The following is a 15,721-nucleotide window of genomic DNA, read 5'->3' on the forward strand; positions in this document are numbered from 1 at the left end:
ATCTTTTGTTTTCTTTCTCTTGCCTCTTTTATGAGACCCTAAAACACAAAATTATCATAAATTAGTTACATTTTGTTTGGTTTAGAAGAATTCGGAAAGAAAGAAAAGGAAGGAAGAAAAATCAATGAAAAAATTAATTTTTTATTGTTTGGATGAAGAAAAAAATGAACAGAAAATATAAAAGTACATGTGGGTTTATATTAAATTTTTTTTCCAAAATTGTGAAAAAAATTTAGATTGGAGTGAAAAAATGGATAAAATTACAAATTTGTCATTATAACATTAATATATTATAATTTATAAAGGGTATTAATGTAATTTTATTTAGATATGATTTTTTCTCTTCTTATTTTTCTTTCCATCCAAATAAAAAAAAATTTACTTTTTTTTTTTCATTTTTTCTTCATCCAAATAACACAAAAAAAAATTAATTTTTTTTATTTTTTTTCATTCATTTTCTTTTCATCTATTTTCTATTTTACATCGAAACAAAATGTTAGTATTTTTTTACGAGAATAAAAAGATTATAATATATTAAATTTAATTAATCAAACATACAATTGTCTTTTTGGACTCTAGTTTAACCTTTTTGTAATTAAATAGTTGGTCCAACAAGCAATAATGCAAGGTGCTCTTGGTGCTGTTGCTCTTGAATTTTCGCCGAACATAATTTCAAGAGAGTAGAATTATAGGAATGAATACTCTCAATTTTTTTTAATTATTTGATAAAATATAATTTTTTATTTTTTATTTTTAAATATATTAAAAAAATATGTAAAAAAATATTAAATAATAAAAAATTATACTTTATCAAATAATTAAAAAAATTAAAAAAATTCACTCTTGTAAATGATCATTAGTTTATAGAGACATCTATCTTCTAATATTTTTTTTAAATGATCTCATTTTTTTATATTAGTCCTTAGTCTATTAGAATAAGAGATATCGTAAAAAAATAAAAAAAAAACTCGTACTTGGTGCATAACAAAAGAAAATAACCAAAAAACTAACCAACAAAATGGAAGAAATTAAGTTAACTTATACCTAGTGCATTTAAGCCAAGTGTATCCTTAATTCTTATTATAGCGACACTAATTCACCTACTGGAAATGTTAATTTCTGCTCATCTATATCATAGCATCTTACCAGCTTCCATCACAAGTTTTTTTTTTTTTTTTGGTAATAGCTTCCATCACAAGTTTGTTATTGATACATAGAGTTAGTAGAGTCATGAACAAACAAAAGCCCATTTCTTGAACCTCTTTTTTCTTCACATCTGACATTTTGAAAGACTAGAAGCATCACAAAGCAAAATGGGACAGTCTATAATTGAGCCCAAACCTCAATAAAAAGGGGACCAAAGAGAATCAGTAGAGCAACATCAAAATGCCCAACGCAGTACAGGACAACACATGGAAATCATCAGGAATAATGCCCAACCCAAAGTGAATACAAGCAGTCCAGGGGAGATCTCCACGAGGAAGGCTTTAATAAATAAAAATTCGAAAATTCTAAAAATATAATTTGTAAAATTCTTTTGAAAATAATATATTTTTATTACGTCTCAAACTATTTTTGTTATTAACAAATTTGGAAAATGATTTATTTTCCCCGGTAGTTTAGAACTTTAACTCTTTAAGCCACAATGTTCTACAACGGCGTCACCTAACTAAACTGCCTGGATTTGTGGACTGGTGCAAATTATAACCTAAAACATTACCGATGAGTTTCTGTGTTTTCAAAGTCCGATTTATGCACTAGTCCAAAGGACACATTTGTTATATCTCAGGTAACCTACCTCTGCCAAACACGCCATAATCACAATTAAAAATACAAGAGGCATAACCTTAAGCAACCGCATACAGTCAAATTGAACATTCTCTTTCCTCCATAAAAAGAATCAAGCTCAGTTAATTATTCCCACAGAATCACAAAATGGCATTATGCTTGAAGCCACCAAGGCTACACCACAGCAACAATAATGAAGATGACTCTGCACTCTTCTTGGCGCCACCACCACCAATAAATCAATTCAAAACTGCTTACAAACTTCACGTCAGAAACCTCTCCTATACTCTGCACCAAAACAACACCACTTCCTTCTCATTATGTCAAAAGCCTAAGCCTGTGACAATACTCAAGTCTCTCACTTTTGTTGCAAGGTGTTCAGAGATAGTTGCGGTGGTGGGTCCCAGCGGCACAGGAAAGTCCACTCTTCTCCGGATAATCTCCGGGCGGGTGAAAGAAAAAGATTTCGATCCCAAGAGCATATCGATCAATGAGCAGCCAATGACCATGCCAGCACAATTGAGGAAGCTTTGTGGATTTGTGCCACAAGAGGACAACCTGCTTCCTCTTCTAAGCGTCAAAGAAACTCTTCTCTTCAGCGCCAAGTTCAGACTCAAGGAAATGACACCAAAACAACGAGAATTACGTGTCGAAAGCTTGATGCAAGACCTAGGCCTTTCCCACGTGGCAGATACTTTCGTTGGAAATGAAGACAACAGAGGTACTCAATATTTGTAGCACAGAATAATATAGATACTTCCAGAAAATTTAACCTGTTTTTCTATTAGTCATGAATATATATATATATATATATAACTTTTATACAAAATTATATCAAATATTTCTTATTTTAAAAAGTAGAATTTAAGATTTAGAATGTATAATTTTTTATCATCATAAAAATATATATGAAAATACTCTTAAAGTACCGTATTTATACTAACTGAGAACCTTGCTGTATAGAGTGTGCCACTTTGCTACAAACTTTGCAGAACCGTTTCACCATATCGGTCATTTTACTTTATTTGAGTTTAATCAGGTATATCAGGTGGCGAGAGGAAAAGAGTTTCGATTGGGGTTGACATGATTCATGACCCTCCAATCCTGCTCTTAGATGAACCAACATCAGGCCTAGACAGTACTTCGGCATTGCAAGTCATCGAGCTTCTTTCTTCGTTGGTCAAAGCAAAGAAGAGGACAGTGGTTCTGTCAATCCACCAACCCGGTTACAGAATATTGCGCTACATTTCTAGGTTCTTGATCCTCTCCAATGGCTCAGTGGTTCACAACGGTACCCTAGATTCCCTTGAGGAAGCCATTACCAAATTGGGGTTTCAGATTCCCATGCAACTCAATGCTTTGGAATTCTCCATGGAAATCATACGCACCTTACAAGATTATTCCGGTTCCAAAACCACTGAGCTGGAAGAAAACGAGCCACTATTTCCAAATCCCATGTACCCAGTGGAAGGAAACAGCGATATGATGACATTTTGTTATGCAAACTTGGTTGAGATATGGTTCCTTTGCTCAAGATTCTGGAAGATTATTTACAGGACAAAGCAGTTATTCTTGGCAAGAACAATGCAAGCATTGGTTGGTGGATTTGGGTTAGGAAGTGTTTACATAAAAATAAGGAAGGATGAAGGAGGAGTAGCAGAACGGTTAGGGTTGTTTGCATTTAGCCTTAGCTTTTTGCTGTCTTCAACGGTTGAAGCGCTTCCAATATACCTTCAAGAAAGGCGTGTTGTGATGAAAGAAGCGTCAAGGGGAGCCTATAGAATCTCCAATTACATGATAGCCAACACTTTTGTGTTCCTTCCTTTCTTGTTTCTAGTTTCGATATTATTTGCAGTTCCGGTGTATTGGCTCGTAGGACTCAACCCTTCAATCAGCGCCTTTGGATTCTTTGCTTTAGTCGTGTGGTTCATCGTCCTCATGGCCAGTTCTCTGGTGCTCTTCTTGAGTGCGGTGTCACCTGATTTCATATCCGGCAACTCTCTGATTTGCACAGTCCTGGGAGCCTTCTTCCTCTTCTCTGGATACTTCATTCCCAAGGATAGCATCCCAAAGTATTGGCTTTTCATGTATTATGTGTCACTCTATAGGTACCCTTTGGATGCACTCATCACAAATGAGTACTGGAATAAGAGAAATGAGTGCTTCTCATTCTCATCATCATCATCATCTTCTGATTCCAAGTGCTTGACTACTGGCTTTGATGTGTTGAAGAGTAGAGGGCTTGAAAAGGATGAGAGGTGGATGAACGTGGGAATAATGTTTGGATTCTTTCTATTTTATCGTCTGCTTTGTTGGCTTATACTTGCACGAAAGGCCTCCAAGTCAATTATATGAGAGACACAACCTCAAAGCTCACAGATACATTAACATTAACATTATTATTCTTCATTTTAGTCCTCATTCTTGCGAAACAAACAAACTAAAAGTGTCTTCAAAATTAAAAATCAGATGATTTTCTCCACTCAGCATTAAGAAAAGAAAAAGCTTATGTGCATATGTGTGACAAAACAGGCATTGTTTTTTAATTTACAAGTCACTTTCGAATTTTCCATACGTTATAGTTCTCCTGTATCAATTTGTCACTTGCAATATATAAAGGATTAAAACAACTTCCTTCTGTCCTTTAATCATCTCCTTCGAATTCGATACTCATTAAAAAATGAGAATAAAACTTGTTTATTTGAAAGGATCACTTATTTTGTGCCTCTACATTATTCGAGAAAATATGCCGACGAAATACAGCAACAACAATACTTAACCTGTTTCTATGAAAAAAAATTTTAGTTCACTCAATCCATCTTATTATTCTTTATTCTTTTAGACTTTTCTTAATTTAACCATGCACCCCTGCTATTAGTATACTGTTTTAGGAGATTTTTACTTTTTTTTTATGTTATCCTATTTTTGAATATCATTATATTTCATTTTTTTTAATTAATAAAATATAACCCAATATGAAAAAAAAAAACGGAATTAGTAGGAGTCACCAAATCAATGTTCAGACTTTTCAACTTAAGTAAGAATTTAATTTTGATGCATTGTCAGTATAAAATAGTTTTATACGTGCATTCAATTATATAATACCACATAGTAAAAATAACTACTTTTTTATATTGACCGCGTATATGGTTATCCAAAACAATGGATATAATAACCAATGAGTTATAGCTCAAATAGCATCTATACTCTATAAAAGGTCGCGGGTTCGAGTCAATTAATCCATTTAATGAGAATAATTGTCAGAATCTTTAGAAGTACTAAATTTATTAAGAACTAAAATATCTGAGCTAAAATTTATTTTTACTCTTAAATTTAATTGGAGTCTAAAAAAATTTATATAACTATTTAATATTTTTCTATATAATACAGCATATATACTTTTTATACAGTGTAAATACAACTGTATAGAACTATATTTTGTTTGAATTCTATATATTATTTCACGATTGCACTTCTTTCATTTGACCCTATGAAGCAACTGGCTAAGGATTTGTGTTTGTTGGTTTGGATGATCTTGTGGTCAAAGAAGGCTTCATCCGAACAATATGGTCGTCGCTGACTCCCATTTTCTTTGCGTAACGCCCTGCTTGGAAGAACCTTCTAACCGCCTTTTCCATGTAATCTTTCCCTTGCTTCACTGTCATGTTCTTCCCTACTCTATCTGGGTAACTAGTCAAGATATTTTCCCCTTTAATCACCGCCGCAAGCTGAATTAACTCCTGTTGAAATTCACTCATTTTACCATCTTCTTTCGCCTCACCCTGCCTCATCTTTACAGGGGTTGGAAGTTTCTCTGTAAAAGAAAGTAACATCAAACCAGGTTTTGTGGTTTTATGTCTGTCTAAACAAACAAACTAGTTTTTATGTTTATTGTATGGTGGAAACTCAGATACACTCGACTTCATGTGAAGTTGATAACTGAAAATCGTTAAATGATTTGACTGATTTGACTAAATTTTTATCTAACCACTCTTAATTATCAACCTCACGTAAAGTCGATTGCATCTGAATTTTTATGTCTCAGTGATTTTGGTCTCTGGTCAATATCTAATCGATTGTATTTGTACATATACAAGAGCATTATGTTGTCTTTTACTTCAGAAAATAAAATAAGAATGTTATGGGTAATGCTATGTAGATAAAAAAAATAGTCAGAACTTGCCTTATTTAACATTCATTAATTGTCGCAACAATTAATGAATACTAAATAAGGTAAATTATAGCTGTTTTTGACTGATTTTCTTTAGTTACCAAACATCTCCGTTCATAAAATAATCGTAATTAATATAGCGTTTCTTATTCATTCATACATAATTTTGTCTCCAATTTTAATACAAGAATATTATGTTTATTCTAAAAATTAGTTACTATGTATTTTTTGTATATATACACATGTTATTTTATACATTTTTAATATATATTTTGTATTTTAATATACGAAGGGTAAAGTATGTGTTTTGTTTTTAACGTTTGTAATTTTTTTAAAAATTATCCTTAACAGTTAATTTTATTTAATTTTGTCTTTAACTTTATTGGTTTGTGCCAAAATTATCCATGAACATTAATTTTATGTAAAACTTTAAGAATGAAATTGAAAATTTTTAGGGATAATTTTGATACAAATCAAAAACGTTAGAAACAAAATTAAATGAAATTAAACGTTATGAAAATTAAAAAAAATCACAAATATTAAGAACCAAAAATATACTTTTTTATTTAAATGAATAATTTAATAATTAATTTTTAGTGTATATATAACATTAACAATTTTAATAAATTTTCATATATTATTAAATCAATATGTAAATGTTCTCATAATAATCCAAAAATAGATGATTAAGGCTCTAAATTCTAACCTGGGCAATCCGTCCTGGGTTCGGTCCTGGTCTGGACAATGCTCTCAAAGGTGGCAGCCCATGCATCTCTCTTTGTCAAAAATGAAGTCAAATTAAAGAGTTTTTTCACTGTTGCTGGAATGGATGAATGCTCATATTCGGATGTTGGTGTTGGTGACCCCATTGGCCCATGAACAACTGCATATGCACTTGTCAATGGTTTATTGCGTATATTAGAATCACAAAATATACAAGTAGAAAGATGCTAAGAGTGTGTTTGGTACTAAAAAGGAAAGCTCCTCCATATTAGTATAGCACAATGGAAAAATGTCCTATTATCCCGTATTTTATTGTAAACATATTGCGATTTGTTATGGTAAAATTTTTTTAAAAGATATTTGTACTTTTTAAAATTACAAACACTTCAATTTGTATTAAGTAAATAGAAATAATTATCTATATAGACTTATAGTTTTTAAAATATGAGTGATTTTAAAAGAACTTAAAGAAAAACTTTTTAAATTTGATTTGTATTTATCAAAACTAAAAATGTTTGATATAATTTTTTAAGTTTTACACCGTATTTAAATTTTTGACACTTATTTAAATAAATTAATTACTAGATCAATTTAAATTGGTTTTTGAAAAACCAATTTTAATAAACTACTTTCGAAAATAAAATTTTACCAAACTTAGATCTTGTGTTATTATTTTTCTTTTGTTATTTAAGAGAACTTTATTGATAATATTTTAGGAATAAATATAGTTAAATAGGTGAAAAAAACAAATTTTTCAGAACCAAAAAGGTCCTTAAAACAATTTTCTTTGAATTATGCAGATATACCCGATATCTGATCTGATCGGGTCCAACTTGAAAAAAAAATGCGGATATTGTATCAAATCTGATCCAATGAGTGTAATACAAATCGAATAGAATTATAAATTATATCCGATTCGATCCGTGTAAAGCCCAATTTAACATGATTTGTGTTTATTCAAGTTAAAATGTATGCCTTTTAAAATAAACTTGTGTTATTTTTCTGTATTATTCAACTACTCCACCGGAAAAAATATATTTTCACTTAGAAACAATATTAAATTCTTTCGCATTTATTTACATAAATATACATATTATACATTAAAAGTATGAATTAAACTAATAAAATTAACCTAACACCTGAATCAAACCTTATCTATTGCAGATTAGATTGGTAATCCGTTCTAACCCGATGGAAACAGGCCATTATTGAACAAACTTCAAGTCTCTTCAACTCAATTCTCTCTCTCACTTATATATATATATATATATATATATATATAATTTAATTAACATATATCTTTAAGATACATATTTAAATTATTATTTAAAAAATTTTGTAAAATTTAATTTTTAATATAATTATTATATATCTATTAAAATAAAATATTTAAAAAAATTTATTAATAATAATTTTAATTTATATCTTAAAAATATATGTTAGTTATATATATGTATATATCTTTGATTTGAGACGAAAAAACAATATATCACCTTGATGAATAAGTCAACCGACCCATAATGATTTCGTAACTTATTGCTCCCTTTGGCGATATGTATATATGAAGCAACTTGATTGCAGCATTAAAAAGGCCAGTTTCATGGGGTGATGAATAATTTGTCGTGGCTGGGTTGATAAGTACCTAAACGTAAATTCCAAGGAAACGATGTTTCACAGGGAAAATTTTTATTAAATAATTAAAAATAATATTAAATACTAAAATTAATGGTGTTTTTTTTTGGGAGGAGAAAAATATTAATTTAACATTATTTTAATTATTTTGAAAAATATGGAATTTTCTATTTATTTATAAAAAAATTTCCATTTCATATAATACCTATTGCCTAAATAAGAAATGATAATTTATTATCTTTAATAAATTCTTTCATATCTTTATAAAATTAAAAATAAATATTTTAAAAAAATATTATATTTTGATAGCAAAAGGATGATGTATAATACACCAAAAGGTATATGGTCCCACCCTGCACTAACACTGCAATCAACTTTTATGTTTATTGTCGGTTTCAATCCAAAGTACAAACTAGTAGCGTGTAAATCAGATGGTTTCGTGTGAACCTGTGACTATATATGACCAGTAGTGCCTAACAGAAAATCAACTTACAAGATCACGATTCACGAAAACCACAAATTTAATGTGTGGGTGGAACCTAGGTGAGATTTGAGACATGATACTATGATTTTTTAGGTAAACAATCATAAAGAGAAGCTGTAATCTAGATGGGGAAATGCCCATATGATAAGCAAGGTATACAGAGAAAAGGCTATATTAGTTTCCTCTGAAATGTAACATTGTAATGAATATGTCACGAACTGATATATTTTTGAAATATTAATAAAAAAATTAAGTATTTAAAAATAGATCTTAGAATAACAAAGAATTTCTCTATACAAATGCTAATTAGACATTCCAAATAACAAATTACAAAAGCAAACGCTAATTTAATCATTTTAAATTGAATAAAGTATTATTTTTGTTTTCAACGTTTAAAATAAATTTCAAATTATTTATAACGTTTTAAAACGTTCTATTTATATTCTTAATATTTTTAACTTATATTAATATTGTCTTACTGTTAAATTAACTAACATTTCAATAATGTTGTTAAGCACTTGGAGATTAGTGTTCGCTCTAGCAGAGTTTTGCTGGTAACTGTTACTAAATAAAAAAGAAAATAAATAAATAAACGCGAAAATAGGCCTTCTCTCCGAAACCTTAATTGCAAAACATGTTCTTGTTGTTACTGCTGCACCATCTCTCGAGCTCCATATCCTCTCCTTGATTTCAATGGAGTCCAAAGCATGCTAACTTGAAATGAGGCGAAGCAGCAAACATATCTATTGCAATCTAACAGTAGAACTTGCAGGGAGGTAATCACGCTTCAGACAAAAGAAGAACCTGGGTTTTAGAATTAACCAACCTGAGAGTTAGGGTTGACGTAGAAACCTGGAGTTGTGCACGCGAAGCTTCAGAAGGACGAGCTGGGAATCCAAGGAGAGGAGAGGAGAAGGAAAGATCGCTGTGGAATTTAGGGATGGAAGTTTAGCATGGTAGCAGCAGCGACGGTGGTCGAAGGTATCAGCAGAATTAGAAAATGCAGCAGCGATTAGCATGGCAAGCTGTAGAGGAGACGGCGGAGGCTAAGCATGCTGTGATGGCAACTGGCATGGTGAGCTGTAGTCTAACATAGCATCATCATGTTCTCTCCTTTGCGAAGAACAGAAAGTAGCTGTGAAGCCGGTGAAGTCTTCAAGTGTGGAGGCAGATTGGAAGCATTCAGCAGCGCCGCGACATGGTGGCTGGAAGAATTAGGCATCTGTTTAGGTCTAGGGTGGAGTTGGGTCTATTATGCTGTATTGGGTAAGGTGGGTTCTAGGTTTTGGCCAGTTCAGTCAGCTTTGCTGGCAATTGTAACAATAAACAAATACACTTGTGTAATGGCGTTATTAAAATGTTAGTCAATTTGACGGTAGCACAACATTGATACGAGTTAGAAATGTTAGGAACAACTTTAAGACTTACTCCAAACGTTGGAGACAAAAATGATACTTTACTCTTAATAATAACTAGCCAACTACAAAAAATATTAACAATATCACTACTACTACAACAGATCTAGTCAAATAAAGGAAAAAGTGATCTCGTAGAATAGATTTGAAACGACAACGACAGAAAAGAGGTGCATCGGTGATGTGATGAAGGGAAAAGGCGCGGTGACATTATGAAGCAGATTAGAGGCACAATGGCGATGTAAAGAAGAGTAGAGCTGTAGTGTGTTTTTTCAAAAATAGATTGGGAACGGCAGCGACAAAGAAGAGGCGTGACGACAAAGAAAAGGCACAACAATTACGTGAAGCAGGGCAAAGGCACAATGGTCAAAAGGGGAAGGTGCGGCTGTCGATGGTTAATGATAAAGAAGCGTAGGGGTGCACATGGGGTCGGGTGAAACTGGGTTCGCATTGACCCGGATCCGACCCTAAATAATGACGGGTCTATTTTTGAGATTTTTATTCGGCCCTAAACCCGATGAAATCACATTCCTTTCGGACCATACTAAAACTGGGTCTCGATCGGGTGAAGTCCGAGTCTTGATAAATTTGATGTCAAAAAATTATGATGCACTCGTTTATAAAGAATAAAAAAAATACTTGTTACAGAGAAGTTGATAACCATACTTGAACTTGAATTTGTGCATAAATTATAATTTCATGTTTCTTTGATCTATTTCCTAATTCAACAAATGTGATTAAAAACAAAACAATAAGCTTATAATTAATATTACATAATATTAGAATTAATTTAAAACATATATACCTTTTTTAGTCCCCCTAGGTTGCACATGGACTGGGTAAAGTCGGGTTCGCCTTGACATTGACCTTGGCCTGACCCTAAATAATGACCGTGTCTATTTTTGAGATCCTTACCCGGTTCTAAACCCAGTAAAATCACACCAAATTATCCCTGAAATTTTTGAGTCCAAGCTGAATCTTCAGCTTGGGTCGAGCCATGTACACCCCTAAAAAAGAGAGAGGCTGAGAGAGATAGATTAAGTTAGGATTTTTAGTTTTTAATTGGCCCGGTCGAGTGACCCGTGCCATAATCCCAAATTGGTTTAATGATAGCCAAGTCAAATCATATGATTTCGGGCCTCAGTCAATTGAAAAAATGTGGGGAGACAATGGGTTTAGTATACAATGTATACAATAAAAAAGAAATTAAGATCAGATGATTAATTAATTATTTAATTTAAATTTTAAAATTTCAAAATTAGAATTAACATTTAAACGCATTTACACTATTACTCCTAATCTCACTAGAACCTCCAATTCACGTCCGTACCGTCATCGTGACCATGTTCTCCCGCCGCCGCTCCTATTCACGGCCATAGTACTACCGCCGCTGCTATTCAGAAGTCCAGTGCCGCTGTAGCAGTTTCTGTTTTGTGACCACGTTCTCCCGATGCCGCTGTTGTTCATGAGCCCCAAACTGCTGCTGAAGGCTAGTGAATAGGGAATTGATTGAGCCAAGGAAATTGTTGGGAAGTCGATATGGAATGTTCGTATGGGGAAGGAGGATCTTTTGCACCATCTTCATGTGTCCCTCATGATATATATGGTACGGACGTCAACATTGTTACCCGCCGCCGCCCAGCCTCTCCGCGAGCGTCCGATCGCACGGCACCAGTCCTGGACAACCTCTTTTGCGCTGCCCATCCGCCGTAGGCTGTGCAGCCTCTCCCACAGCCAGTTTGATCATGGTTGCTTCTTCTGTTCATTCATCTTATTCTCCTTTTACTATAATAGGCCATTTATGATGGTCATTTTAGTAGGTATGTCGATGATTATTTTAATTTTTATATGGATGATTATTTTGATTGGATTGGATTTAGTTATATATAATTAAAATATGTTGGATGTTCAATTCATTAGGTATGCGGATGATTATTTTTATCCTTAAGTGGATGGCTATTTTTAATAGGAGTGAAGTCAGATGATTATTGATGAAGGTGGGGGTGGCAGCTGATTGAGAAAGAAGAGGGTATTAGAGTGAAATGCTTTGGTAAATTACGATTTGAGATGATTATTTTTTGAAATAACTAACTGGATTTTTTAAAAATTTGAAATTTGAAATTCGATGTGAAATAACTAAATGTGAATTTTTAAATTTAAAGTAATTTGTGGAATGATTTTCATTATTTATCTCTATTGGGTTAAATAACCATTCCATTGTACACATGGTCAAAATTTTTCATTGTCTTTCTGACAGGAATTAAATTTTAAATGATACTAGATTAGGTCTGACCCGAATTGAGCGGGTTTGGTCCAAATTGTCGAGTCAGACCGGATCGTGTTCACTCCTACTATTAACGTTTGGGATAAAAAGAGACGAGAGAATCTATCATTAGCTATAAGTGGTTGTAGAAAAAGAGAGATGTATAGAAAGGGAAAGCTAAGACTTACCAGTTCCTTTTTGAATCCAAGGCGAGACAGCAATGGTTGGAACTCTAACTCCCAACCTATCAAAGGTGAAGTTGAATGGTTCCGGACCCACAATTCCATCTGGAGAGGGCACCCCACGCACCGGCGTAGGCACATGATCGAAAAACCCACCATGCTCATCGTATGTGATTACCAACAAGGTTTGGTTCCATTGTGGGCTCGCCCTCAACGTCTCATATACCTCCTTTACAAACATCTGTCCTTGATAGACATCGTGCGATGGGTGATCATCGTTGGCTGGGAACAACTTTGTGTCCATGTACCGCTGCTCTACCACAACGTACCCCGGCAACTTTCCTTCTTTTGCATGCTGCTTGAACCACAGGTCGTATGGGTGGAACTTGAAGATATACTTGAGCTTTCTTAGGTTCTTGTAGAACAATGTTGCCGGTATGTTCTGATAGTATATTCCAAAGTCAATGCCCGCATCATTCAGGTTGTCGAAGATTGTTTGTTGAGGGTAACCTTTTGCCAAGAGGGACGCAACGTTGCTGGTCGCACCATGTGAAGTGGCGGAGTGAACATATAAACGGTTGGGTTGGGTGGACGCTGGGACTGAGGAAAACCACCTATATAATTAAGGATGATACACATGCATTAATAAAAAGATCTTATATATCCATTATGAGTATAAGGAGCCAATGAAATATAATATGTACCATGATCGTTTAGAGATATTCGATTTAATAAGATATTATATTTTTTTAACTCATATTGAGTTAATTAAATAATCCATTATTTAATAAACTACTAAAATAGTAGACGAATGTTTATCTCGCTGACAAAAATAACTTAAAAAAATAAAAAATATTATTTGATAAAATAAATCTCTAATATATTAATGTATTTGTATATAAATGTATATATAATTTAATTTATTTTTAATATATATTTATATTTCAATATGTATTATACACTCATATTTCATTTTGACCACTAATTTTAGCCTAATATAACTCATAAATTAAATAGACTTTTTTCCTCACGCAAAATTTATGGCGAATTAACAAATATATTAGTTTGTAGAAAGGTTAATTAGTAACAAAACCGTTTCTAAAAGGTGACGAAGTTTGAGAGAGGAAGGAATGAATTTCATATATGGGGATTATGGACTCACCTATCAAAGACAGCAAACTCAGAGACAAGTGACTTATAAACAGCAACATTGTCAGGATCAAACCCGTTCATCACATCGTTGGACATGGCGCTCGTGTTGTCCATGGAGTAGGCTTGCTGTGCGAACCCATTCATGGGTGCCGGGTCGGCCGACGTATCATTTGACCCGAATATCTGTTCCCTGATCGCCTGGAACGAGTGACCCGGATCCGGGTCCACGTACTGCGCCTCCTCCTTGAAGAAAACTCGCTTCGAATTCGGGTCGGCCACCGATAACGGGTTTGATTCCGACCCGTTTACACCGTTGATTTCCGGGTTGAGCTTCTTCATCCATCCTAGCATGTGGTCGAAGGAGCGATTCTCCATCACCAAAACGACCACCGTTTTGATCGGGTTGGCGACGGCGTCGACAGTCTTGAATGGGCAGCTTGTGATGAGAACGAGTAGCGCAAGGGTGGATAAGATGCTACTCTGTGGCTTTTTCATTTCCTCTGTTTATGTAATGTTGTGGTTTGAGAAAAAAGAGATTGGATGGAAAGTAAAATGAGGTGGGTAATAGCGAGGGAGATGGAGAGGCAAAGACGAGAAGAGAAAACTAGAAAAGAGAACCCGTGAGCGGCTGAAACTGGGAACTGGGGTTGCTATTTATTTACAGTCAGTTTCGCATAATGCTACTTTAGTGGCAGTGACGCCGACGGAGTAGCTAAACGCACCAGTTATTTTTGTTTACATAGATACATTTGGAGTTCTTTAAAAATAATAAATAGCAGTCAAGTTAGGCCTATATAGAAAAGTTTTAGTGCTACGCGTTGAAATGGATTTGTACGGCAAAATGATTAAGAGATCTAATTATTTTTCTAATAACATAATTTTATTGTGGGATAATTTTGAAATAACGCATATTTATCACTTAAAAAATGGCAATTAAAATTAATTAGAGTCCAGACTTTATTTTTTTAGTTTATTTTCCATAATTTTTACCAATGAAAGATTAACAAGTGTTTTTCCAATTCAATTATTGAGATGAATGCCACAATATTAGACCTAAAACTGGATAATCCTTTCAAGCATAAAACTGGATTGACAAGAAAACATTCTATCATTTAACCAGAATTTTGTAAGTTACATTACACAATAAGATGGGACGAAAGTGTGTGATGAACTCAGGTTGGTTAATTTTGGGGATAAGGGCCAAAAGTGTTTGGTTTATACTGGCTAGTTTCTTCGGGTTATGCCAAAGAAAAGAGATATAACTATAGAGAGATTCTTGGATGGTATCCCAATGCTCTTTGAAAAAAAGAGCCAGGATGGGTGTGCCACTGCCACAATGACTTTTCTGCATTCACATAATTATTAGGCTTTAGATAAGCAAGCAAGCATCCAAAAAACATATTCTTTAATCTGAGTTGGCAAGGGAACGGTCATTCTGTCCATACCATCTCTGATGCCTCCCGCATACCCCAGCTCAATCAAGCAGCATTCCTCTATCCAATTTCTAGATCTAAATCAGCACCACCCTTCTTTTCTATCATTAAAATCCCCAATGAAATTTGCATATCCTCCCCCATTTTGGGGGGCTACATCTGTCCTTCACCCTCTTGGGCCTCTTCTAATTTTTTCATTATCTCTACGAGCTCTCTAGAATCTATAAAACCAAAAACTGTAGAATTTGGGTCTGGGGATTTGTCAAGGTGATTCCACCCTTTTCGTTTCATGATTCATCGAAATCCAATTCTCTTGATGTTGGTTTTGTGTCTCAATTTCCATGTTTTGAAGGGAGTTTTCAAGTTCACTGGGGGGACAAGTTTGGTCTGATGAGATTGTTCAGCTTGGATATTTTGACCATGGTTAAAAAACTGGTTTCTGTCTTGCTTGTGGTTTTGTCCTTGGGTCGGGTTTTGA

The 15,721-nt window shown here is 33.6% G+C and overlaps 2 protein-coding genes across 2 annotated transcripts; one reads left to right on the forward strand and one right to left on the reverse strand.

Annotated features, from left to right (window-relative positions):
* The first annotated feature begins 1,912 nt into the window (after positions 1 to 1,912).
* On the forward strand, positions 1,913 to 4,424 carry LOC130973434 (ABC transporter G family member 23). Its single transcript, XM_057897940.1, has 2 exons — positions 1,913 to 2,509; positions 2,828 to 4,424. The coding sequence occupies exons 1-2, from the start codon at positions 1,936 to 1,938 to the stop codon at positions 4,141 to 4,143; spliced, it is 1,890 nt and encodes a 629-aa protein (XP_057753923.1). The 5' UTR covers positions 1,913 to 1,935; the 3' UTR covers positions 4,144 to 4,424.
* A 693-nt stretch (positions 4,425 to 5,117) lies between these two features.
* Positions 5,118 to 14,549, reverse strand: LOC130973492 (non-specific phospholipase C2). Its single transcript, XM_057898045.1, has 4 exons — positions 13,821 to 14,549; positions 12,665 to 13,272; positions 6,666 to 6,842; positions 5,118 to 5,602 (listed from the first exon to the last, which is right to left on the reverse strand). The coding sequence occupies exons 1-4, from the start codon at positions 14,303 to 14,305 to the stop codon at positions 5,292 to 5,294; spliced, it is 1,581 nt and encodes a 526-aa protein (XP_057754028.1). The 5' UTR covers positions 14,306 to 14,549; the 3' UTR covers positions 5,118 to 5,291.
* Positions 14,550 to 15,721: the final 1,172 nt, after the last annotated feature.

The sequence above is a fragment of the Arachis stenosperma genome, chromosome 4, assembly GCF_014773155.1.
Source record: "Arachis stenosperma cultivar V10309 chromosome 4, arast.V10309.gnm1.PFL2, whole genome shotgun sequence".
Taxonomy (NCBI): Eukaryota; Viridiplantae; Streptophyta; class Magnoliopsida; order Fabales; family Fabaceae; genus Arachis; species Arachis stenosperma.